General features: G+C 38.9%; 1 protein-coding gene across 1 annotated transcript in view; it reads left to right on the top strand.

Moving 5' to 3' along the window:
- Positions 1 to 15,090: 15,090 nt before the first annotated feature.
- mboat2a (membrane bound O-acyltransferase domain containing 2a) overlaps positions 15,091 to 27,236 on the top strand; it is a 96,302-nt gene continuing 84,156 nt past the window's right edge. Inside the window, exon 1 of the mRNA XM_038307049.1 lies at positions 15,091 to 15,377. Within this exon, the coding sequence (XP_038162977.1) occupies positions 15,165 to 15,377 (213 nt within the window). The 5' untranslated portion in view covers positions 15,091 to 15,164. The remainder of the gene's footprint in view (positions 15,378 to 27,236) is intronic.

Genomic DNA, 27,236 nt, shown 5'->3' with positions numbered 1-27,236 from the left:
ATTCGGGTCCTCAAAACCTCAACCAAACCCTGACAGAACCAGGATCCAACTGATTGCTAAGAACCAAAACCTAAATGTTATTTTACTAATTAGAGGCTTTTCCTTTACATTTAATGCCATTCAAACTTATTTGGCATAAGAAGAGTTGTTTCGGAATCGCCAGAGTCCCTTCTAGCTTTGCACTGCAAACAATATATTTTTTTAAAGTTTAGATATTCTTTCAAGTTTATTTGCCCTAAAATGTATCTGTTGAATAACATCTGACGATGGAATTAGTATTTTACCCTTAAAGTAAGGACATTAACTACAAGATAATGGAGTTGTATTTTTATTATTTATCTAAACATAAATTATCTTAGACTTACCTGCTTAAAATAAGGGAAAATTCAGTTATTGTTTGCAGTGTGGGACCAGTGAAGTAATAAGAAGGATCCAGATGTATTAGACTCTTGGGCGCCCACTATATTTCTCGCTCCAAGCCAGCTCCTTCCACATATGCTCCATATCAGTTGATTACCCCAGTCTTTGTTTTGTCACTCATATATACTCTCCCTGTGCAGTTCTTCAGTGCTGCTTCCTTGTTGTTAGTTGCTTCCACGTCTCTTGCTCCCCACGAAAGTTTTCCCTGCTGTTTTTTGGTTCTCAGTATTTTTGTGTTTTTGGATGCCTGCCTCGGTTTTTCAATAAAACTACAAGAACTCATCTCTGCATTTGGGTCCTCTAGCAACCTCACCCCCCACGTTGACGGTAAAGAGGAGACAATCTGCCAAAGACTGGCAGAGAGATGCAGGTATTATACCCCTTTCCATTGGCAAAATAAAACCCTTTAAACTTGGGAACAATCTGCTTTTAGTAGCAGTGGGAACAGCTCATTGATGCGTGTCTACCGGGGTCAAATGACTCGGCAAGGGATGCATCTTAAAATTGCCTCCAAAAGACATACTGTGGAACACCAGACCTGGGTTGACCGGCTAATTTTGCGTTATACCATTGAGCAAAACAAACAAACATCAACATACCGCACCAGTCGCGTCTGATCTAATAAGCCTAAACAACGGTTTACATTCTATAAACATGGTGCAGCGCTGGTGAGATGGATTCAGACAGATAAAAGATGGAAAAAGTAAAGCATACGGACTACACCCTGGCTTCCTTACATGTTGCTCTCCATTGTTTACTTTCCTGATTTCTGTCGCACTGGTGGCAGCTCAACGCTGACTCAGCGTGGTGGTGTCACCAGGTACGCAGCTGTAAGGGGACAGAGGCCTGCGAGGGGCTTAGACCAGCTTTTTTGGCCAATGGGAAGGGAGCCAAATGCGGATTGTTAGCGGATCAATCCATTTTGGAAAAACACGCGTTAACCCGCTATTTTCAATCGGAAAAAATGCTTTATTTGGCATGTTAACAGCTGTGTGTATCTGCTCACTGTAGAGCAGATTAGAGAGGGGTAAACAGCCAACCCCCCCAAAAAACTAACAGACAGGCATGATTCTTTCTGGTTATTTGTGAGTGTCAGAGTAAACATGTTGAATACATATGTATGCCACACTTTCCATGCATTGATTTAGGAACATACTGTATTCTGAAAACGCTTTATCATGTTTTCTTCCACAGTCATGCATTACTTTGAGTTGGTCTGTAATGTTAAATCGAATTAAATCTATAAAAGCTGAATACTCTTTAAGGAACGGTCTCTTTCACTCTCCCTTTGATTACTTTGGGTCTTTCTGTGTCCTTTTACCCCAACAAATTGGATCCTAAAGTCTGAGTTTATTAGGTCCATTTATCAGCCTGTTATAGTGCGGAGCAAATCACTAACTCTGTATCCCCATGATTCAAAACAGCCTTTTAGGTTCCTGAGGGAGGTGACCAGCGTCATGGTACACATTCCCAGTCTGCACTGAATTTGTTCTGATACCTTGATAGATGAGGTGAGGGCCTCGGAGGCATTTCAACTGGCTTCTAAGAACGGTGGCAGAATAATGACTGGAGACAATGCTGCTCTCTAGGAGACTTTTCATTCTCCTCTCCAAGCTGCAATTAACTGATTCCTTTCAGAATTCTCATGTAAGGAAGCTGCTGATGTAGGCGAGAAAAAGAGTCGGTCACATCGTGCAGAAAAGCTCAGGGAAAAAATAGAGAGAGACCAAATGATGTGTTTTCTGGGAGTCTGTCAGAGTCCCTGTGGGAATGCTAATGGAGAGAATGGAGTTCAGTCCATAACACTCAGCTGGAGCAGAAACCCATCTAATCCATCTATCTCTCTGACTAGATGGAGACTTATCTAGAACCATACAGAACCCAATGTTAGATATTCACCATCAATTACAGTTTGGCTAAGAAAGGCACCTACACCTCATTGCATTTCCCCCGTCTGTTTTCCTGGATGCAGTCACTCTTTAAATAAAACTTTAAATTGCACTTCCTCTTAAAATTAACTTATTTTTTTCCAGCTTTTTATTTTCATTACACTGTCACAAGTACAGAGCAACAAAATTGTCAGGATTCCTGTCTGTGTATGTGTTTTTTCTTTCTTTGTCTCCCTTCCTCCACCAGGAGGCACCTGGTTCTGGTCCGCCTCCATACACACCTGCTGTGAGTTACCTCATTAACGGAGCGCTCTTAAGCTGCTGACTGCCACTACCTCTTTGCCTCTCAGCAGGAAGTCATCCTGCAAACTGGATTTTTTCTGACCTTCTCTCCCTGGAAGGATCATCTGAGCTTCAAGCTGAGTTGAGGATTTAAACTGGAAGTTTAAATCAACTTTTCCTCAAGAAATCGTTTGAGCTTCACACTGAGCAAGGGATTCATCTCCACTACGACCCGTTCAAGTACCGCAGGAAATCTGAGTGGCAGTCAGCTTCTCCGTTCACCTACAGACAACCGCATTCTGGGTAAACCCTGTCCGCCCTCCACCGAATCAGACTAACACTGGAACTACCGCACACAGACTGGAATCTAAGTGTCAACAAACGTGAGTCAGCAATCTATTTCTCCTCTTCAATTTCGAGAATCAAATTTCCCACCGAGCCTGAACTCACCTTTTAGTTCCGGTTGAGCAGTGTTCAGAGCAACACTGGATTCTTCAAAATCTCCTAAATAAACCTGTTAAACTTTTTCCCTGGTCTCTCTGTTTTGGTCTTCTGCATTTGGGTCTGATCTTAAGTTAAATCATGACACTCTCTGCATTTAACCCATCTCCTTTGGTTAGAAGTGGACTGCCACTGTGCAGTGCACAGGAAGGGTTAACGGTCTTACTCAGGGAGCCAGAGTGCAGGCTGTGGGGATCAAACCAGTTACTTGTAACCTTCTCAGAGCACAAGTGCATTGCTTTCAGTTTGCAAATAATTTGTTTCAGGGACCCAGAGTAGCAGTCAGTGGGAGTGGGGATTGAACTTACAACCTCAGGACTCTATGCCTTAACCATTGGGCCGCCACTCCCACTTCTGCCAAAGAGAACTTATACTTTAACAGACTGAATCTAGGTCACGCAGAACAATGTTACAGAATGCAGCGCTGAGCTCATAATTGATATAATACTCACATGATTAGTTTCATTTAATGCAAATGCCAATAAACTGCTGTCTATGTGCATGTTTAGTATTTTACATGTGCAGATGGCACGTATGAGAGCACGCTCCCTCTCTGCATTGATGCTGTCTGTCCAATTTGAGTGAAGTTGAGCTCTTCTGTAAAGATGGATGAGCCCAAATTTCATTTTTTGGATATAAAAAGATAGTGATGATAAACTCCACCAGCCCTCCTTAAATTCTGCCCCGATCGCTGCCAGGACTCCAGCTCCTCCCCTCCCATCAGGGCTCTATTGTGCATGCACTTTGCATGCTGCAGTGGTCCATGCAGTGCTGCTAAACTTTCCCTTTTTCAGGAGAGACCAGGATCAGATCATCCCATGAAAGGAGGATTCAGCTTCTTGTTCTCAACGTTAAATGCTCTAGATTCATGAACACAGATGAAATGCATCCATGCAGTTGTTGTTCATTTGCAGATCTTTTCTCCACTCAGGATTGTGTCAACTTATCTAGCAACGTGGAAATGAAAATCAAAAGACGGGAGGGAGGAGAGAGGAAACAACTGCCCCACCCCAGGCAGAAAAAGGAAACAAAGAGCTGAAGAAGCTTCTGTTTCTCCTTCTGATGCTGGATGCAGATTTAAATTCCTGGTTTCTACAGTAGATGAACGGATGGATGCAGGGTTTAAATAAAAGAACATGATGCTGTTGGTTTGGTTTATTAGTCTCCTGCTTTATGTGTGCTAAATACTCAGGATATATCAACTTTCAATTATAGTTTTTTATTCAATTCATTAAAAAAATTCTTTGTTAATCCCAAAGGGAAATTAAATCATTATTTAATTAACGGCCATATTATTGAGATTGATACCATATAAATTATAATTCATCAAGTTAGGGATCTTAATCACTAATTCCAAGTAGCACGAAAATGAAACGAAATTTTACTGTTATTTAAATTAACAGCTTGTAATAAAGGATTAATTTAATCTATAGTCAAACTAAGGTCCAATTCTTAAGGATGTTACTGAGTAAAAACTAAAGCAGAAGAAACCCTATGAAGATGTAATATATGCAAATGTACTCAAAGTACATTCATTCTAAACCAAAAATGAACTAGTATAGATTCAGATTACTTGTAGTGTACCTTTTTACCTATATAAAGGAGGGTAGAGTACCCAAAAAATGTATTCAAGTAAGAGTAACATTAAGTTATCTTATTTTTATACATGAATTAAAAGTAGATTTCACAGAAAATATTCAAGTAAAGAGTGAAAAAGTAAAAACTAACTACTGAGTAACTCACCATAACATCTAATATTTAAAATTATGTAATAAAGACAGACATAAAATGTAAAATTAGGTGCAATCTTTTTAGTTGAAAGACACCAGGAAGAAGAAAAAAATATGATTAAAAAAAATCTGTTTTGAAAAATCCACAAGATGTATTTTATTGTAAAATTCTTTATAGTTTAAACTGACTTCTTCGTTAATACCTCATAACATCAATAATACCCAACCCAGAATGGTTCCAGATTCCTGGGTGCCATGACCTGAGAAACAGGACTAATCACTGAAACCAGACCCTTTCCACTTCAGGGTGGCTGGCTGCCGGCGGAGCCTACGGACTCGTCCCTGCGGCTCCTGGGGGCTCCGGCATTGCGGCGCTGGGGGTTTTTCTCAGGTCTCTCGTCTTCCCTTGGTGGGGGGCCCCTCCTGTGCTCCTTTGCTCTTGGGGTCCCTTTGGACGTCTGGGGCTTTGGGTCCCCCAGCGCTTGCCTCGGTGCTCTGGGGGGGCACGTCTTTGGCTCTTCACAACCACTATTGAGCTTTTTTCCTTTGGATAATCTTTAAATGCAAAAGTGCACTCTCACAAACAACTACAGGTGCTCAGAGATTCACTTCCATACAGAAAGCCCATATTCTTATCTTCAGCTACCACAGTATCCATGTCTGATTAAATAATACTACTTATACTTTAGCGACAGTATCAAGGTGTTACTTTATTGTATCTCTTATATTATATCCGTTGGTTGTGCTTTTATTTTTACATCTCTTTGCAGCCGATGAAGCAGACTGAAGATGGTTTATCATTGCCTCCCTTCTATCTCCTCTTTCTTTAATCTTTTCTCCTTTTTTCCTGTTTTTCCTTTCCTGTTTTGCTTACATTGCAGTGTCCATATAATCTGTAATACTCCTTGCATGAATTATAATAAAGCTATTTATATGCATAAATCAAGCGCAACACTATAATGATAGCCGTACTGCTCCACTTGTGAAAGTAAAATCTATTGGGCTCTTTTTGGGATCAAGGCAATTATTCTTATTGCCACATTGCCAGACAGGACACTGTAAAAAAAAAAAAAAAAAAAAAAAAAAAAAAAAAAAAACACTGACCCGACTCTATCATCTATAAATAAAAATGCTGATGGCAGCAGCACAGCTGATATTTCTCTCCAGGATGGAGTCACAGCCAAACAGGAACAGACCAGATGAAGCTACTATGAGAAAAAGCAGAGAGAGCAGAACGTTAGAGATTGAACTAACAGATTCTGCAGAGTGGGAGAATAGAGATAGAATGAAGCAGAATGATGAAAAAGGGGTCCCTATGTCCTCCAGCAGTCTAAGCCTATAGCAGCAGAACTATAGAGATAGCTCAGGATAACCTGAGCCACTCTAACTAGAAGCTTTACTAAAAAGGAAAGTTTTCAGCCTAGCCTTAAAAGTAGACAGAGTGTCTGCCTCACGGACTAAAACTGGTAGTTGGTTCCACAGGAGAGGAGCCTGATAACTAAAAGATCTGCCTCCCATTCTACTTTTAGAAATTCTAGGAACCACTAGTAAACCTGCAGACTGAGAGCGAAGTGCTCTGTTAGGAACATAAGGAACAATCAGATCTCTGATATCAGATGGAGCTTGGCCATTTAAGGCTTTATATGTGAGAAGGAGGATTTTAAATTCTATTCTGGATTTAACAGGAAGCCAATGAAGAGAAGCCAGGATAGGCGAGATATGATCTCTCTTTTTCATTTTCATCAGAACTCTGGCTGCAGCATTTTGGATCAGCTGAAGGCTTTTAACTACAGTTTGTGGACTTCCTGATAGTAAAGAATTACAATAGTCCAGCCTTGAAGTAACAAATGCATGGACTAGTTTCTTGATTCCTGAAAAACATTGACTTCATGGTTTCTCAGCAGCTGAGATGGATTTCAAATGAAGAAAAAAACATTTTGAATGTAACATTCAAAACTAATTTCCTTCATGTCCTAATGCTGTTTGTGTTTGAGGAAATGGATCTGGAACAGCAGAAAAGGTCGACCTGCTCTCCGTTAACCCAGTAACTACTATGTCTGCAGGCACTGCTGGACCAGAGTGAAAACCGAGGCAAGGAGCTGAGAACAAGAGCATCCTGACTGTAAATAAACACTGCATGTTCATCTCTCTCTGAGGACTTGTCCTATTTCAAGAAGGTCCATTCAGCCTGACCCCAAAACACAAAGACGCTTCCGTTCCTTTCCAAAGACGGAGAGGAAGTTTTTCCCCAGACGAGCAAAACTGAGCTCAAAACACAGACTATTAACTAAATAAGGAGCTTAAGCATCAGCTTTAAGCAATCCAGCTTAGTTTGTGGACGTCACTTTGATAAGGAGGAGTTCTAGATAAAGGATTCAATGCAAAGATAATCAGAGCTTGGCCAAACCTTCCCGGTGATTACTGAACTAACTCGTCTCATGCTGTTGCATTCTTCTTATAATAGATCAGTGGAGACCTTTGCACCCCCTGAAGTTCCCTTTCTCATCGTCTCCCGTCTCTGAGAAAAGCGACCGAGCTGCTGCAATGATCTCATCGCAGTCTGTTGTTGTGAAGGTGGCTTTAACTGGAAACCATTGAGAAGAAACAAAGAATCGGATCAACAGAGGGATGTGAAAGAAATGAATCCACGCTCTCCACCTGTCTTTGTATGGAGGGAATTTTCTTCCAATTTTGTTGTAGATAAAGAAAATGTTTTGCGAATGGAAACTGAATATACAATGAAAAGGATGGAATACGAAAACTCAACATGATAAAGAGAAATTTTAAATAAAATTCAATTTAAAAAAATAAAATAAAATACAATTGGAAAAAAATGTGAAAAAATAAACTGAGAAAAAAACAAAGCTACTCTCAAAACCCTATTGTGATTAAGAAGTTTCTTTTTAAAGTATGATTGGTGGACTGCTTTTTTTTTTCTAAATTCTATTTAAAAATTTCAATTTTTTAAACTTCCATTTAAGAATAATGGAACAAAATTCACTCCATAGTTTCCTCTGGAGTGAGGAGCAAAGACATGTTTCTATTGGTCTGCTGGACATAAAATGCAGCAGCAGAGAGCGGTTATATTGGGCATAAAGTGAAGAAAATGTGATCTGGAAAACAATACAATTCAGAAAACATCTAAAAAAGGAATTTGTAAAAAATTAAAATATATCAAATCTGCAAAATAATGTGAAAAAGTTTACAAAACAAATATAACAATGGAAAAAAAATTAAATCTATTTAAACCTTTTTTTTTTATTAAGAAGTTTTTCTTTTTTTTAATCTTCTTATCTCTTTATTTTACAAAACACATCCTCTGCTTATAAAAATAACGGAACAAAATTCCCTCCGTATCCCAGTATCACGTTCTCTCTATGTGCAAATGTGAATAATTAATGGTGATCATAGAAGAGCTGAAGCTCCTTCCTGAATGGAAACAGTCAATTCAGGAAGGAGCTTGAAGTGATCCTTGACATGAATAATTAATTTAAAAAAAATAATAATAGCAGAACAGGACTGCAGAATAATAATGATGCTGTTTTATCTTTACGAAATAAAACCATGCTGTGTTACACACATTAAAATCAAGTTTCTTAATTCTCACCTCAGGAAAATTAAGTTTTTCTCTAATATCAAATGAGATATGATGCAAAAACAATAATTAAATAATTCAACCTTCTTCCTCTTTACAGCCAGAATGCAAACCATGCTGAGTCATTAAGATGCAGCAGAGATAAATAGATGGTGAGATTTAAAAAAAATATTCAATGGGTTATAATCTAGGCCGTAAAAATATTTAGACCAAAAAAATAAACAAAGCATCTGCATCAGTTCTGTTTCAAGCCTCAGAGGTTCATTAGAGAACCGATAAAAACAGCAAACAGACGTTAGGGATGGAGTTCTGGTTTGGTTGGACTCTAAAGCAACATCCAAAGCTTTGAACATCTGAACATGGAGAGATGGAGGACGGACCAACTGCTGACCAGCAAGAGGAGGATGTCCAGTTTAATGGGAAGATAATGGGAGCTAAAACTGTGCAGCTCCTCCTGGGGTGCAGGTTCACCTCTCGATCAAAATTTATTTATCTAAATGGCCTAGTCAAAGTAAGGACCCAAACCTATTACAGGGCTTAAAAATGCATTTCCAAAGCCGCTCTATCTAGTCTGACTATATTTAAAGGATGTTACAGAAAATAATAATAAAAAAACATCAATTATATGATCTTTTCATATAAGCCGGATCTAAATTTAAATTCATCAGAGCGGTTAGCATTTAAAAATAAATATGAACATTTCATAGATTTTATATAAGTGTAATTTTGTCTTTGTTCCTGTTTGCTATTACGTAACAGAGTTCTTCATCCCTCTTTTTTTATTAATATAAAATTATTAGACATAAAAGCTGCTATGGGGGGGGGGGGGGGGGGGGGGAGCAGCAATTTCTGGTTGGCATGTGCTGACCTCTGCTGGCCACTGCAGTGAGGTGCAGTTTAACTACTTCAGGCAAAACTGAATTTAACTAGATTCCTATAAGCAGGGCTGGAGGAAACATCATTGGGGCCCTAAGCAAAACTTTATTTCGAGGCCCCTCTATTGTTGTCGATAAAATCTTTGCTGCAATCAAACGTTTCTGATTATCAGATCATTTCAACACCTATAAACTCACTGCAGCTCTGGCAGAGCTGCTTACAGCCCTCTATTTGTAAGCATCTAGTGTTACTAAAAGTAATAAAAAAAAAAACTAGCATGCATTTACAGTGATGTGGTCTATTTCTGGTTCCAAAGCCAGCAGCAATGTGAAAAAATAACCTGTAGTACAAGAACAACAACAACCAAATAAAATAGCTTTGATCAATAAAAAGGATAAATGAAACTGTACAAAGCTGACATAATTAAATCAAATAAATAGTAAAATTTAGATTTCACCTTGTTGACCAACGATACGTTTGTCTCTGAGAAGTTTTTTCTGGTTCTTCCTGCTCTGTGTGTCAATCCGGCTCCAGGATCCATCTTTTTTCTCATGTGTAAATAACAGTTTCTAGATAGTTGAAGACATCTGGATCTAAAAAAAAAGGCACCATTTTATGATAGAATAGAGTCTTTTGTTAGTATATATATTTTTAAATCTCCTGTTCTGGGCCCCCCTTCTTTACAATGGGCCCCTAAGCTGTCACTTTTTTCTGCCGTGGGCCACCCCTGCAAATAGGCCTATTAATACGTAAAACACATGTTGAAGCTACTTAGAATCAATGGGAGTGCGGCTGCAGTGCTGGATGTGAAAAGGACTGAGCTCATAAAGTTTGCACAGCTGGAGGTCATTTTATTTATTTTTTTACTTTCAACAAGGAGGTTGTGCTTTTAGGAGTGTTTGTGTCTGTCTGTCTATCTGTCTTTTAAAAAAGAGGATTAGGGCCAGTGGAAAAAAAAAAAAGTTAACTGATTTTTAAATTTTATTTCAGTTTAGTATGGGGAAAAAAGTCAGAATTCTGAGAACAAAGTCAGAATTCTGACTGTTTTTATTGTCAGAATTCAGTCAGAATTCTGACTTTTTTCTCAGAATTCTGACTTTTTTTATTATCAGAATTCAGTCAGAATTCTGACTTTTTTTATTGTCAGAATTCAGAGATTAAAGTCAGAATTCTGAGAAAAAAGTCAGAATTCAGACTTTTCTATTTACACGTGCAACTTGAATCTGATGGGGCTGTTTGATTATCATTATATGGATCCCTTTTTAAAAAACAAAACAAAAAATATAATATTTTTTTTTAAGAACTTTGAAAGCATCTACGAAAAAACCTTAAAGGTTTAGGGTCTAATAAGTGTTGTGTTTGCCAGGTTTATTTGGAATGTTTAATTATGGTCAGGGACGCCGAATTGGGGGAAAGGTTAGGAAGATTATAAGGGCCTTTAAATAAGGAGGGGCCCAAAAGAAAATATATGTCCCAATAGATATTTAAAATATAAAAATAAAATCCACAGTAAAATATATTTTTTTTGTGTTCTCCCTCATTATTTAGCAGTAAATAGTGAAACAAAGCATGAATAAATTGACCATCCAAGTTTTTTTATCGAGTCTATGCAGTTTAAAGGTAATATATATTTAACTTTTTCGTATTATGATATATTTCCTTTATAGAAATTTTAACAATAAAAATAATATTGAAAATGTAAATGATACTCTTCAGTGCATCCTGATAGCAGTTTTAAAGCTTGCATAAATTTTTGTTTTGTCTTTCAAGGGGCCTCAAATTCCTGGCGCCGCCCCTGACGGTGGTATAAAAAGTTTCAAACTGTCGTCATTTTTTTCAGATGTCTGGATGCACAGCTATCAGAAAGCCCAAAATTACAACAATACAAGCTCTAAGAATAATAACTTCATTTAGACAAAAAACTAAAGTCGATCAGTGAGATAAAATTAGTGTTATTGTGAAACTGTCTCTGAGAGGTTTTAAACTTTCCTAAGGATGGAGTCGTTTGCAAAAATGGGCTTATTTTGTGAATATTATGAACAATCTGTCAGATATAAACAGATTGAAACAGAATGGGCAGTTAGCAGACAGATGTAAATAAATGGTGGATATAAATAGTAAAGAAAACAAATATCCCAGCCTCCCATACACTGATTATTGCTCTTCAAATCAAAGCATCCCTGTCAGTCTCTACTTCCTACCACTAGGTGGAGCTGTTTGGCAGAGAAAGTGCCTGTTTATGTGCAGGAATCACCAAACTGATTCAAACTCACTCAGATTTATCATTTTTATTCTGATCCACGTTTCTCTCAACGTTTTATTCCTAAAAAAATCCAATTAAAATAAATGTTTTTACCACTTAAAACACAGTAAAGCAGTTTAGATTTATGACGCACTTTATCTGTTATCATGTTAATTTATAACAGCTTTACTGATCGTTAACTAACGTCATGTCCACCTGAAGCAGGTATAAATATCTATAATAAAAGAAAAAACCCCTGAGCCTGGTCCCTATGAATCATATGTGACACCCTTCTGACGTCATGCTGCTCCACATCTAACAACCTCTTCCACATTTTATTTCGGTTTACGTTTTTTTGTTTTTTTTCAACCAAACCGCTGATTAAAATCTAGAAAATCTATTATTGTCGTGTGAATTCCTCATGTAAATCCGTTTACCAGCATAGTTTAGATCAAAATAGATCGTTATGACAGAGGGCCGCCATGTCTCCACTCACGCCAACACTATTTTCATTGTGGTCAAAGATTAACGGCGGTCAAGATGGTTCCCCTCCTGGTAGCCTCAAACAATGGGCGCTGTGGAAGGATGCCTAAAAACACGAATGTATTATATATATATATATATATATATATATATATATATATATATATATATATATATATATATATATATATATATATATATATATATATATATATATATATATATATATATATATATATATATATATATATATATATATATATATATATATATATATATATATATATATATATATATATATATATATATATATATATATATGTAGGGACAGTCACACATCAGGATTTAATATATTTTCCCTCAAAAACTGTTTGAAGAGAGTTCCAAGCTGTCCTCAGATCTGTAGACCAAAGCAAGATGTGTGACAGTCAGGTGATGCTTGTCTCTACCTCCACTTCAGTTTCTGTCTCCTCATATAAGCATTTTGGAAAAGAAAAACTAACAGTATCATACTTTAGTGAAAGATGTGTTTTTGAAGAAGTGACATTTTATAATGCTGTCATCTAAAATCTTCATTGTAGCCGATGATCGTCTTCAGATGAGTGTTTCTGGATCTTACATATTAGTGTAAATAAAATTGTGGCTATCATTTTTAACAAAAACTAAAAAAATAAAGAAAATCATAATTAAAATATTTTGTTTCAATTAAATAAAAATAAAAGCTACAAAAAACAACATAAGCTAATTAAAACTAACTGAAGTTTAAATGAATGTGATTAGTCCTGTTTGGGTCTTTATATAGTTTATTATGAGCTATTTGCTGTATTTGTGCTGCTATAGGCTTAGACTGCTGGATAACATGGGGACCACTTTTCATTATTCTGCTTCATTCTATTTCTATTCTCCCATTCTACAGACCATTGATCTAGAATAGGGATTCCCAAACATTCAACCTCTGACCCTGAAAATAACAAAGCAACAGAGTGACGACCCTCTAAGGATACCGATGTGTGTTTGAAATTTTACACACCCTTCCATTAAAGACAGAAAAAAGAATTTAGCTGCCAGCAAACGAAATTTCCATTGACAAAATTAATAATAAAAAAATGACAAAAGATGGAGATCCTGACATTGAATTTTGAATATATTTACATACATATGTATATAATGATATAGAAAAACCAGTAAACAAGCCTGATGGAACTAAAAATTTTTTAGCAGCACTTTGAGGCAATAATCACTGAAATCAGGTGTTTTCTGTGACGTTCAGGAAATATTCAGTCAGACTTCTGCATCTGTTGTGTTGGTTCACTGTTCAGTCTACTTTAATTTGTCTGGGACAGAATGATTTTTAAACAAAAACATCTAAATCAATATTTCATTGTACTAACTAATCGTTTAGTAAATATGTTATGTATTATTAGAATTTTTTTTAGTTTTGCGTTTTTTGAATTACTGAGGGTATTTAAACTGCATATCACCATATATTAATCCATACATATAATGTGAAGTATTTGTGTTAATCTTTACATAGATTTACTTATTTAAATGACACATTTAATAAATTCTTAATTTTAGAAATACTTGAAATGATCTAATGGGACAAGTAACTATTTCATTGTGCATTTTACGGCCTAACAGTTATTTGTATCATATACTATACAAAATAAATAAATGTCACATCTATTCATGTCATGGTACATTTATTTATTTAATGGGACATTCACATGTATGTATTTTGTGATATATATTGGCTCCCCATATACCTCAGGGATCACATCACCATAACAACGTGAAGATTTCCCCAATCCAATCTAAATCTCGGTGACATGAACATTAAATTAAGTGTTGGATCAGATTAAATACTTTAACTATATAGGGGAAGGTCTAGGGCTGCTCAGTGGAGCAGTGGGTAGCACTGCTGCATTTCAGCAAGAAGGTTGGAGGTTTGATTCCCAGTCTGGGGTTTTCTGCGTGGAGTTTGCTCTGTGTAGGTTCTCTCCGGGTGTTCCGACTTCCTCCCACAGTCCAAAAACATGACTGTTAGGTTAATTGGCTTCTCTAAATTCTCCTTTGGTGTGAGTGTGAATGGTTGTTTGTCTCTGTGTTGCCCTGCAATGGACTGGAGACCTGTCCAGGGTGGACCCGCCTCTCGCTCGTAGACAGCTGGAGATAGACACCAGCTCCCTTCACGACTCCACTCTGGATAAAGCATGTCCGAAAATGGATGGATGGATGGATGGGGATAGTCTAATTTTCCTGGAAACAATGGAAAAATGTTACGCTGGTGTTGCACACATCAACTCCAAATATCCAGATGGGAGTGAACATGGACGCCATTTTGAATGGAAACAGAAAAAAAACCCTCTTACTTAGAAATTAAATTTCTTTCCAGTTGGACCGAATCGGATGAGGATCTTCAGTTTGTCGTGTTTATGTGAAAAATGTCTGATTTGATCCGGTCTTCAATCCGATTATATATGTCCATTTAAACACATCAAGTGATTCTGACTGCTTAAAGTGGCAAAAGTTAATTCCTAAATCATTATTAAAGTAAACTGTAATGATAAGAGATTGAAAAGATAAAAAAAGACAACTAAATCATTGATTTAATATTCTAATTTTTGTACAGAACCATTTCCACAGGGGCACTGGCCCATGTTGGCCCCGCCCTAGAACCGCCCATGCTCAGACTGCTGAAAACATGTTTTCACACCTTTAACATCTCCAATGACTTTATTTAATAGTTGTAAGTATCAGTCTGTACTTTGGGACTTGATCAACAGCCGATACCGCACCGTGACGTCACAAACCAGTAGGTGGCAGTAGTGTTCTTTGACAAACATGGATGCCTCCAGTAAAGCACATTCACATGAAAATTACTCTGAATTAAAAACACTGATCATTTATTGAACAGGATGGAATAATTTCAGATTTAAAGAACTTTCAGAAGCTTGATTTCTGAAAATGACCGAACTTTTCCTTTAAAGTCGAACATCTAACATGCAGGTAGTGGGTTCTGACTGAAGGGGGCGGTAAAGCGCCAGAGTGTGTGTCAAACACCAACGAGGAAGAAGGTTGGAGGGCGGAAGGGCGGGTGTCACTCTCGCTCTGAGTCGATCATCTTCGGCGGACGCCTGCTGTGGATGAACAGCGTCCAGCTCTTCGCAAAAACAGCAGCAGCGGCAGCGGCGGCTGGTTGGTCTTCAATCACAGAGAGGGACCGAACCCAACCGAACCGAACCGGGGAAAAGGATTTACTGCCACCGTCCAGCATGGCGACCCAAACCACCGCATCCTGTACTGGCTCTACTCTGTTACAGCCAATCAGTGAGATCATAGACCTCCCACTCGACCAGGTATGTTCAGATGGAGCACATCTGGCTGTTCCACACACTCTGACAGATGGGATTATTTCCCCTGTTGCGCATCATGAACATGATGATGATGATGATGATGATGATGATTTACTGCCAGACATCCTGTGGTTCTGGGCTGCATAGGAGCTAATGTCCTCTGTGTCCTCCTGGTCCAGAGGTGGATACCTACTGGCTGATTGCTGGTTACATTTTCACCCAAACATTCCCTGGTTAGTTAGTGTGTAGATGGACTCACTGTGGCTCCTAATCAGCACAGAGGAACAGAGAAGGTCCAGAACCCACTCAAGAGCTGGTTCTGTTTCTGGGGGAACAAACTGACTCAGTTCTATTCAGTTTATTTCTATATCTCAATTCATCTCAGGTCACTTTCCAGTCCACCAGATCATCCAGTCAGATTGATTTAAAGTTTTCTATCTAAGGAAAACCAGCTGATTGCATCGACTCATTGACTCTTCAGCAATCCCTCACACTAAGCATGCTTGTAGCGACAGTGGAGAGGAAAAACTCCCTTTGAACAGGAAGAAACCTCCAGCAGAACCAGGCTCAGTGTGAGCGGCCATCTGCTGAGGCCCACTGGGGTTCAAGGAGACAGAAGCAGACATAGAAAAAGAAGCATAGATGTAAAAGGCAACTGTCAACCATGAAACACACAGCCAGGCAGACAGCTCCGAGCCAGCTCCCATGTCAGAGGATGAAGAGAGCACATCCAGTTAGTCACGGTCAGAGAAACAGGACTACACTAGAAAACAGGCCCAACATCTAGAAACAAAGGTGTTGATGGCAGCAGCACAGCTGATGTTTCTCTCCAGGATGGAGTCACAGCCAAACAGGAACAGACCAGATGAAGCTACTATGAGAAAAAGCAGAGAGAGCAGAACGTTAGAGATTGAACTAACAGATTCTGCAGAGTGGGAGAATAGAGATAGAATGAAGCAGAATGATGAAAAAGGGGTCCCTATGTCCTCCAGCAGTCTAAGCCTATAGCAGCAGAACTATAGAGATAGCTCAGGATAACCTGAGCCACTCTAACTAGAAGCTTTATCAAAAAGGAAAGTTTTAAGCCTAGCCTTAAAAGTAGACAGAGTGTCTGCCTCACAGGTTCAATTTTAAGGAAATGTATAATCCAATGATCAGGCAGACATAAAGTTAGTCTGCTTTTGTTATTCTGCCGTTTAAATGTGTTCGATCATTACACACATCTTAAAATCTTGAAATTTTTTCTATTTACACAAAAACCACCTGAAGATAAGTAACCTTACTCTGAGTTGGTTTGCCATCAGAGTCTCGGTCCGATTACCGCCAGCTTTCTAAAATCAAGAAAAGATTTAAATAGAACTTGTCTGGCAACATGAAGTAGGTTGAATGTTCAGGTGGTATTCAAGGATTCAAAAACAGATGAGAAAGAAAGAGAGACGATAAACTACTGGTGCCCATAAGGAACACTTTTCTTGTTGGAAATTATCCTGTGGGTAGATAAGAATTTAAAATCCTCCTTCTCACATATAAAGCCTTAAATGGCCAAGCTCCAGCTGATATCAGAGATCTGATTGTTCCTTATGTTCCTAACGGAGCACTTTGCTCTCAATCTGCAGGTTTACTAGTGGTTCCTAGAACTTCTAAAAGTAGAATGGGAGGCAGATCTTTTAGTTATCAGGCTCCTCTCCTGTGGAACCAACTACCAGTTTTAGTCCGTGAGGCAGACACCCTGTCTACTTTTAAGGCTAGACTTAAAACTTTCCTTTTTGATAAAGCTTCTAGTTAGAGTGGCTCAGGTTATCCTGAGCTATCTCTATAGTTCTGCTGCTATAGGCTTAGACTGCTGGAGGACATAGGGACCCCTTTTTCATCATTCTGCTTCATTCTCTCTCTGTTCTCCTATTCTGCAGAATCTGTTAGTTCAATCTCTAACCTTCTGCTCTCTCTGCTTTTCCTCAGAGTAGCTTTGCCTCGTCTGTTCCTGTTTGGCTGTGACTCCATCCTGGAGAGAAATATCAGCTGTGCTGCTTCCATCAACACCCTTGTTTATAGATGTTGGAGATCGGCCTGTTTTCCAGTGTGGTCCTGTTTCTCTGACCGTGACTGAGTGGATGTGCTCTCTTCGTCCTCTGGCATGGGAGCTGCCTTGGAGCTCGTCTGCCTGGCTGTGTGTTTCCTGGACGGGGCCGCCTTTTACAGCTGCTTTTTGTATCTCTGCTTCTGTCTCCTTGAACCCCAGTCGGCCTCGGCAGATGGCCGCTCACACTGAGCCTGGTTCTGCTGGAGGTTTCTTCCTGTTCAAAGGGAGTTTTTCCTCTCCACTTTTGCTACAAGCATGCTTAGTGTGAGGGATTGTATTTGAGTCAATGACTCAATGCAATCAACTGGTTTTCCTTAGATAGAAAACTTTGTATCGATTTGACTGTATGATCTGGTTGAACTGTAAAGTGCCTTGAGATGACATGTGTTGTGAATTGGAGCTATATAAATAAACTGAATTGAATTGAATTGAATAAGACAACGGTGACACGTCTACAGTCCAACACGGAGGTGGCAGTGGGATGGCGAGGGCTGCTTTGCAGCTTCAGGACCCAGACGTTCTGTTGGAACCATGACTCATCAGTTTGTGACCTTTATGCTCAGTCACACTTTGGTGATAAACCAGGACAAAGGTTGGAAGCGCATCCGGTTATATCGGGTCTGAACGGCTGCACAGAAACAAAGCGGAGGTTCTGGAGGGGCCTCGTCCACATCTGGGCCCAAGTCTACAAAAGAGGCTGCTGCATGTGACAAAAACAAAGAAAAAAAGTGAATCTGTAAAGAAGAGATTCCTTCCAAATGAACTGCAGGTTTATTTTCCTCCACCCTGTGCTGCAGAGGGTCCCTGAACCGGTTGAGGTATGGTCTCTTTTAGACCCCCTCTGCTTTAGTCCCTGGCACCAACATGGACAGACTTGGACGACACGGATGCTTTTGTAGACTTGGAACTGTTGAAATGGGAGGAGTCGTGCAAAACCTGAACCCATGAATCATCAGCTTTGTGAAAAAGTGATAGACGATGGTGTCAAACAGGGAGGCTGAATAAACCTGCAGATTTTAGTTTTTTATTGGAAGAAATTGATCCTTAAAAGATTCAATCCTTTACATGTGATTGATTTGAAGCGATGCCTAAGCAAGCAGGTGGAGAGAGTGGAGAGAAACAACCGGATTCTACAACGGAGAGCAAAAGAAGTTAGCTTTAAGCTGGTAGCACCAGCTTTGGTACCTCTGCTTAGCGTAGAAAGGTGGAGAACAAAAGAATCTGTTTGTTTTTTAGTAGGGATGCACGATATAATCGGCCCCCTATCGGTATCGGCCTTAAAACTGAATATCGGACATCGGCCACCCCACCGATATTTGATCAGCTAAAAAAAAAAAAAAAAAAATACTACTTCTTCTTCTTCATCAAAAACTTCTTTTTTACAGACTTAAAAACTTCTAAAGACGAGGGAAAAACTATTGATCCATTAAAATATCCCAATATCTTCATATGCTGATATATTGCCATTTAAAAACACCATATCAATCTCTTTTACTAATGAAATATTGTTATATGTCATCGTTATGCTACGAAATCCCCCGAAAATTCACGAAATGTTGCCATATTTTTATATGTTGATATATTGACGTGGTATCGATCTATTTTACTAACAAAATCTCACAAGAATTTGCAAAATATCACGAGAGTTTGTAACAGAACGATGAAATTTCACGAGATTTTAAAAAGTGAAATAGATCGATACCGCGTTTTTTAAAAATCAATTTGATATCAGCATATGAAAATATATTTGAGTATATTATTTTTCAAAGTGTCAGAAATGGATAACAAAACTGCTATTTTCAATGACTACTTATTTTTGTCCAGCTTTAACATCGGTATCGATATCGGTTATCGGCTACATGAGTTTTAATATATCGGCATATCGGATATCGGCCAAAATCCCAATATCGCGCATCCCTATTTTTTAGCACTATTTGTTGTTATTTTTCCATCTCTGCTTCTTTCTGTATCAGAGCTCGTCTGCCTGGCTGTGTGTCTCCTGGACCAAGCCGCGTTTTACACTTTCCTTTTTCTATGCCTGCTTCTGTCTCCTTGAACCCCAGTGGGCCTCAGCAGATGGCCGCTCACACTGAGCCTGGTTCTGCTGGAGGTTTCTTCCTGTTTCTTCCTCTCCACTGTCGCTACAAGCATGCTTAGTGTGGGGGATTGCTGAAGAGTCAATGAGTCGATGCAATCAACTGGTTTTCTTTAGATAGAAAACTTAGAATCTGACTGGATGATCTGGTTAACTGGAAAGTGACCTGAGATGACATGATGTGAATTGGAGCATAGAAATAAACTGAATAGAATTATTAAGGCTTTATTTTTGAATGAGAACATCTGTGGTGGCGGCCCGGTCCAACGGACACAGCTACTCTTTTGAGTAGAAGGCGGGAAACCTCTGGGTTTTACTGCAGCTTCTATTATTGTATTTCTATAGGGTGCATCCCACAGGCAGCTTTCATTAAGCTTAGTTTGTGTGCATTGTGTAGACCTGACAGGTTAAATCTGCAAACAGCTGAAAAAATGAAGCCCCAGGTTTGTTTGCAGGACTTTGTCCGGTCATGTCGGAACGGATCAGCGGCTGGAGATGCTGTAGACCTTTAAGCAAACACGTGGAACCGAGCTGCTCGGGTCTTCCTCTGCTCCCAGTGGGGTTGATCCCAGCCTGGAGGCTGTTTGCTATAGGACTCTACATGCAGGAACCGATCTGCAGTTTTTCTACTTTCTATCGGTTGTACCTTTCCTGTCCCTTCACATGTTGATCAGCCCTTCATCCGGACATTCCTGTCATGCAAGCTCTCCGTCTTTGTTGTGCTCACCTGTCTTTAGGTAGGGTGTGTCTGGAGAGGCAGTCTGTAGATCCTAAAGCAGGGGAAGGTTGGTCTCCCTCATAGAAAGTGCCCTTTAAAGCGAGCCTTAGGTGTTTATCATCATACACTAAGAGTGGATGTAAACAGAAACATGATATGATGCAAACACAAAACAACGTGCAGCTCTAGAGTCAGAGTGGACGGAAAAAAATGATCAATGCTTTATTTGTTAAAAAACAAACTGAAAAGTGTGGCTTGCTTTGTAATTTCAGAGTCTACCTCGGTGCAGATCTAGCGGTTCTGATTCTGCCAATGGGAGCAGAGGAGCGCTCTGAAACTAACAGTATTAGACAATCAGAAGAAGAAGGGGGCGGGTCTTAGTGTTCCTCCTCCTCTCGTTTCTTCCTCTAGCCGCCACATAGATTGTGGAAAGTCACCGTTTACGGCTCCATTTTACAAAGAGGCGTGTTAAAAGTCAAAAAATAAATAAATGAAACTTTGTGTTTGGAGAGAAGGACTGTTAAACTTTCTTTTTAACAGGAAGGATGAGGCTATTAAGCGAAGTTTGGGAGCCACTGTATCACAGATCCATTCTTATGTTTTATTGATTTGTCTCTAACTGTTTCTTTTTTTCTTGAATTGTGACTCATTTTTATCACTTAAATTGAGGCAGAAAAGGTATTATTGGCTTCAAGTATCACACCCCCAAAAAATCAGCATATCTGGAATCGGTTAGATGTCAAATAACCAGTAGGGACATCAGCCTTAAAGAGCTGGCATCGATCAATCTGTAGTGTTTAAATGAAAATGCATCGTCTTTAAAGAGCCGACATGCTGATGTAGACTTCCTGCTGGAAGGAAATCAGGAAAACCAGGATGATGCGGGAATGTCAAGGTTCTGCTGAACAGATCCCACTCCTGGTGACCACTGTATTCTGTAATTCTGCACACTCAGTTGCTCTAAAAAGCACGAGGAGGTGAAACTGGAATTGTTTTTCATGAGTCGGCATAACGGCTTCAGATAGCAGCCATAAACTGAACAGGTTTGCAAATTAGAATTTGAAACCATGATGGCATCTTTTCTTTTTTTAAACGTCACTGGCTCCGCTGTGTCTCTCTGATGGACAGGCATTAAGAGGAAGTGGGCAGATAATCGGAGCCTGGAGTGCTCTGCTGGACAGGTGTCGCCCTTGTGAAAGTGTGATTTCTAATCTTTCTGCCAAGCGGGCTCCGTAAAGCGCCACAGAGCCACGTTAATCAGTTGGGAGCGGTTCTCATCCGTGGTGCTCTGGGGGGGAACATGGAGCCGCTGAAGGACGGGTTCACTAATGTTGTTTGGACTGCCTGCGTCTCATGTGTCAGACCTGATGCTTTAGCCGCAGCTCGCTCTCTGCCAGTCCACTCAGCCAGCACTTAGCTACCCTGACAGGAAATGTGTCCGATTTGAGCGGTTTGTGTTTAAAGGAAAAGTCCACTCATATTCAGAATCCAAACTTCTGAAAGTGCTTTAAATATGAAAATATTCCATCCTGTTCAATAAATGATCAGTGTTTTTAATTCAGAGTAATTTCATTTAAATGTGCTTTACTGCTTTTTATCAAAGAACACTACTGCCTCCTACTGGTTGGTGATGTCACGGTGCGGTATCGGCTGTTAATCAAGTCCCAGTGCTGTATCTGGTGTTTGTTAGCCTGGTAAACCAGACTAAATGTGAGATTAAATGTGTAATTTAGTCTGGCCCCGATGAATGAGACATCAGAAGATTGTTGATGAGAAGAACCTGTTATTTTTCAAATTATGTCTGTGCCTATTGGCCAGCGCTCTGACCAATGAGCGCAGCTGACTGTGACGTAGTAGACCCGACAGAAAGCTGGTGGGGGAGTGTAAACAAACAGCCTGTCGTCCTTCTTAAAAATAAATGAGCGTAGAGCCTCTTCCTGTATGGAGGATAAAAAGTGCCAAAATTAAATAAATAAATACAGCATTAAATAAATAATTAAACGTGTCAATAATTAATTAAATGTGGAATTAAATAAATAAATATAGCATTAAATAAATAATTAAATGTGTCAATAATTAATTAAATGTGGAATTAAATAAATAAATATAGCATTAAATAAATAATTAAACGTGTCAATAATTAATTAAATGTGGAATTAAATAAATAAATATAGCATTAAATAAATAATTAAATGTGTCAATAATTAATTAAATGTGGAATTAAATAAATAAATATAGCATTAAATAAATAATTAAACGTGTCAATAATTAATTAAATGTGGAATTAAATAAATAAATATAGCATTAAATAAATAATTAAATGTGTCAATAATTAATTAAATGTGGAATTAAATAAATAAATACAGCATTAAATAAATAATTAAATGTGTCAATAATTAATTTAATGTGGAATTAAATAAATAAATGTGTCATTCATTAATTAAAACCACGTCACTAATATAAAGTGCCACAATTAAATAAATAAATACAGCGATAAACAATTCATTAAATGTGGAATTCATTAAATAAATAAGGAATTAAATATATAAATGTGTCATTAATTTAATAAAATACGTCTTCATTTTATTAAAAAAACGTATATAATTATTTCAGTGTGCATTTAATTATTTCATGGTCCTGTGTCGCAGTGCATCGAAACCATTAAAAGAATCTGTCAAACTCACCCATCAAAGTTAGGGGGCGGGGTTAACGCGAATCGAGTCTCTGTAATCGATTTACTTCACCTAAATGTGCAGGGCGACCAATCAGGTGTTAGATAACCGCCCCCTAACCGGCTCCTCGGTTCGGTTATTTTTGCTGCCCTTTGTCTTTCCCTGTAGGGTTGAAGAGCATGGCTGCCTCTCTGAACACCATGGAGATGAAGGTTCGGTCCACAGCGGTGGATTGTTTGGTTTAGCCTTGAATCTTAGCAACCTCAGTCAGAAGCTGTGGATGAGAAATATGGAGCGGAAGGCTTAAAACGTAGATGTTTTGGTCTCTGAGCGCCGAGGCTGGATCTGTTCTGTCAGAAGGAAAGATTTTCAGTCAGATAGAAAAGCTTCATTCTAACGTTTTGGTGACAAAGTGCCGCTTTGTTTGGTTTGAAGCTTATCGGTGTTTCAGGAAACTGAGGTTTTGATGTGATGTTTTGTATGGAGAGAAATTTGTTCCAGTATTACTGAAAGCAAAGGACACGTAAAAAAAAAAAAAAAAAAAGAAAAAAAAGAAAAGCTGATTTGAAGAAAATGTGTTTTAAAAACTTTTTAAAACTTGTCAGGCAAAAAACGCTTTGAGAGTAAATTAAAATGAGTACCTTAAAGTTTAACCAATATATCTGCAGTTTACTTTTTATTATTTGATTTGTTTTTCTATGTTTAATTTTATTGTTTTAAATCATTTTAGGTAGAGCTGAGTTTGATTAATCACATCCTTCTTTTTGGCCTGAGCACAGACAAATAGAAATGCTGCTTTTATTGGTCGCAAAAGTGTAGCAGGATCTGAAAAGAATACCCCCCCCCCCCCCAAAAAAAAAATAAAAATCCTTTAAATAACATCTAAAATTAAATGTAAAACTGTAAAAATATTGGTTGAAATTTTGCACACAAATTATAAATTACTTTCATAACCTTTCTTTGAACATTTCAAAGGTAAACGACTCATATCACGGTATTTTACTTATTAAATCCTTCAATACAATCATTTTTTTTGGGAAGGATATTAAATAGAGCTCATTAGTATCTCTTTTCATAGCCCCTTGTTTTCTCGCAAGACTAGGCAGGAGAATTTGACTGATGTGTACGCATATTTATGTGAATGTAGCATTGCACTCCAACAGGGCCTGCAGGGAATTTGCTAATTTCTTTACTGAGAAAATCCTAAAGATCAGAGGATCAGTTTATACATCCATATCAAGCTCAGTACCAAAGTTGTCTCCAACTGGAATTGGTCTTGACCAAATGTCCCAATTCAACCAAATAAACTACAAAAGCTTAGAGGAAATCATTCAGCAGCTAAGTTCCTCCTCCTGCTGCCTTGATGTTCTACCCACAGCTTTCTTTAAGAAAGTTTAGCGTCTGATTTGACTCAGATAATAAAGACGTCCCTTCTGTCAGGTGTTTCCCGCAGTGCCTAAAAACAGAAAATATCAAATAGGGTTGTCACGATACTAAACTTTTCAACTCGATACCGATACTAAGGAAAATATTCGATAGTCGATACCATTTTCGATACCACAAGGATAAAAACAGACTCCAAAAGTCTACAGAAATACTTTCATTAATAAATAAAATATAATAAATAAACACAATAAAGGTTGTATGCTGTGCATAATATTAAGCAAGCTTGATAAAAAACTTAAGTGTTCCTTCCTTGGCTATGCTTTGCACACATAACAGTGAAACTAGCCAAACCAGTTAAGAAACAAAAATAATTCTCAGCAGCTGTACTTCTTACAAAAAAAAGTCTGAAACTGAAAAGTGCACAGAATTATTCAATCACACAGTGTTCTGAAAGTGCATTGTCCTCTATTCTGCACTTTAGATGAATGACTGCTTAGGTGCCACTGGTGACGGCACTGTATCGATACTTTTAAAAACGAGTATTGTATCCGGATACAACATTTCAGTATCGATACTTTTTTGAGTTTCGATACTTTTGACAACCCTAATATCAAACCACTGCTGAAAAAGAACAATTTAGACAAAATACTGCTTCAGAACTACAGGCACATATCAAACCTCCCCTTTATCAGTAAGATTATTGAAAAAGCAGTGTTTCAACAATTAAACACTTCCAGTCAGGTTTCGGTGCTCACCACAGTCTTAGCTTTATTCTTTATACATCATGTGCATTGTTATTCTGTTAGCCAGATTAGATGGAGTAGAAGGCCTTCCTTCACATTGTGGATGTCACGGTGTGTACGGAGGTCATCTAATCAGGACAGCCTTCTTGTCTTTTAAAGATACACAGAACAAGGACACATCTTGGAGCCGGACTGATAGAGGAGAGCTATCTGTAATTCTTGGGCATAGAGGCAAGATGCATGAAGTTCAAGACATGGATGGCGTGTCAGTTTCTGATACGGACAGGTAAACATCCACATGATGCAACACATAGACTCATGAGCTATAAGAAGGAGAAGATGACCTTGTTTGGGGCTCAATCTTTGCCGGACGCTCGCTGACGTTTTTTGAGCCCACAGCTGTGCCAACTCCAAGCAATTTGTCTGTCGTGTAACAACCTGATCTGGAATAAAAGCTGTTACTTTTTTACTCCTGTTCTATAGTCCTTTTTTATATGGTTTTACCCAGTTTGAGTTAAGAGTAGTAAATAACTTGCTCCCAGGTAAAGAACTGGGAGGGAAGTTCCGAGGCGCAGCTTTCTTCAGGGGGACCAAACTTCCATATTTAACAACAGTACAGAGACCGCCCTTATCAAGGTGTTTAATGACATCCGTATAAATACAGACTGCGGAAGAACCACAGTGCTGGTACTATTGGACCTCAGTGCAGCATTCGATACTGCTGATCACTCCATCCTGTTAGAGCGCCTGGAAAACTGGGTCGGCCTCTCTGGTACAGCTCTCAACTGGTTTAAAGCCTACTTAAAGGACAGGGACTTTTTTGCACAGTGGGCAACTTAAAATCAGAGATGACAAAAATCACATTTGGGGTTCCCCAAGGGTCCATCCTGGGTCCCCTCCTATTCAATATCTACATGCTCCCTCTTGCTCAGCTTCCAGAAAACTGTAAAAGTGCCGAAAGCCTGAGTTCCTTTAAATCAAGACTAAAAACAAATTTGTTTAGGATTGCCTTCCACTGTTCTAGTTAAGCAGTTCAACTATTACATCATTAGAAATCTGCTTCGCATTTTGTAAAGTAGAGGCCTCATTAGGCGTTTTCTGTTAGCCGTGATTGCTATGTTTATGCTAGCAGCGGCTTCTGACGTCATCATTGAATGAAACAATGCTGCGTTTATGTCCACCATGGAATATCAAACAATCTTCCACTCCCTCTCTCTCACGTTTTGGTACAAAAAGATGGTACCGTTGGATTTTACAATAGTAGGTACTTAGTGATGACTTCTTTAAATTCCAGTCAGGGGCCTCACAAAGTCCTCCAGTGGGCCATAAATGGCCCCCAGGCTGCACTTTGGTCATCCCTGCTACAGAAGTTCCTCTTTGTTCATTGATGCTAATCCTGAATTTGTTGATGCAGACAGCCTTCTGTTGATTCCTCCCATCAGGTTGATGTTTATTGCAGATTAAACTTCCTCTTTTTGAGTTCCAGATCGATTTAGTTTGTTTGGTTGTAGAGCTGAAGGTTTAAATCCCAGCTCTGCTTCATCTTCCTGATATTTCGCTGCTATCTGAAGGAGGAGTGTGAAAGGTTGATGTTGACTATGATTAAACAAGCTCAGAATAAATGATTTATTTGACCGCCTGGATTAAAAGTTGTTCATTGAGTTGTTGTGCTCCAGACAACAATCTCTGAGGGCCTCAGTTTGGGGCCCCTGGTGTTCCTTTCCGTCCCTCAGGTCTGTTGAGAGTCTCTCCCCTTTGTCTTTAGTTTGCTGCCCTCTGGGGTGTTTTATGTGCCAATTGATTTCTATTCTTCCGCTCGGTGTAGCGCAGCGCTGCTGCCTTCATTATGCTGCAGAATCAACAAGACCAGCCTGTGTGATTTCTCCTGGGGAGGGAGAGGCGGCTTCAAAGAGTCGGTGACGCCACATAGGAGAATGAAGCAGTTAGTGCAACAGACCAGCCGTTCTGCACACACGGGGATGGACCTTATGATGATGTGTTCAATCGTCCGAATGTGAAAAATGATTCAGATAGCAGGAACAACTGGCTCACTTAGCAGGTCAATCTGTTTGGGTTTGATAAGGCGAATCTTCCAAGATTAGTGTCCATGAATTTACCGGGATGGGAAGCTCTTAAAGCCTCTGTTTCAGATGTGTCGCAGTTTTTCT

Source organism: Cyprinodon tularosa, unplaced genomic scaffold (genome assembly GCF_016077235.1).
Source record: "Cyprinodon tularosa strain WSP-4 unplaced genomic scaffold, ASM1607723v1 ctg6, whole genome shotgun sequence".
In the NCBI taxonomy this organism is placed as follows: Eukaryota; Metazoa; Chordata; class Actinopteri; order Cyprinodontiformes; family Cyprinodontidae; genus Cyprinodon; species Cyprinodon tularosa.
This window is presented reverse-complemented; position numbering and strand designations above follow the sequence as displayed.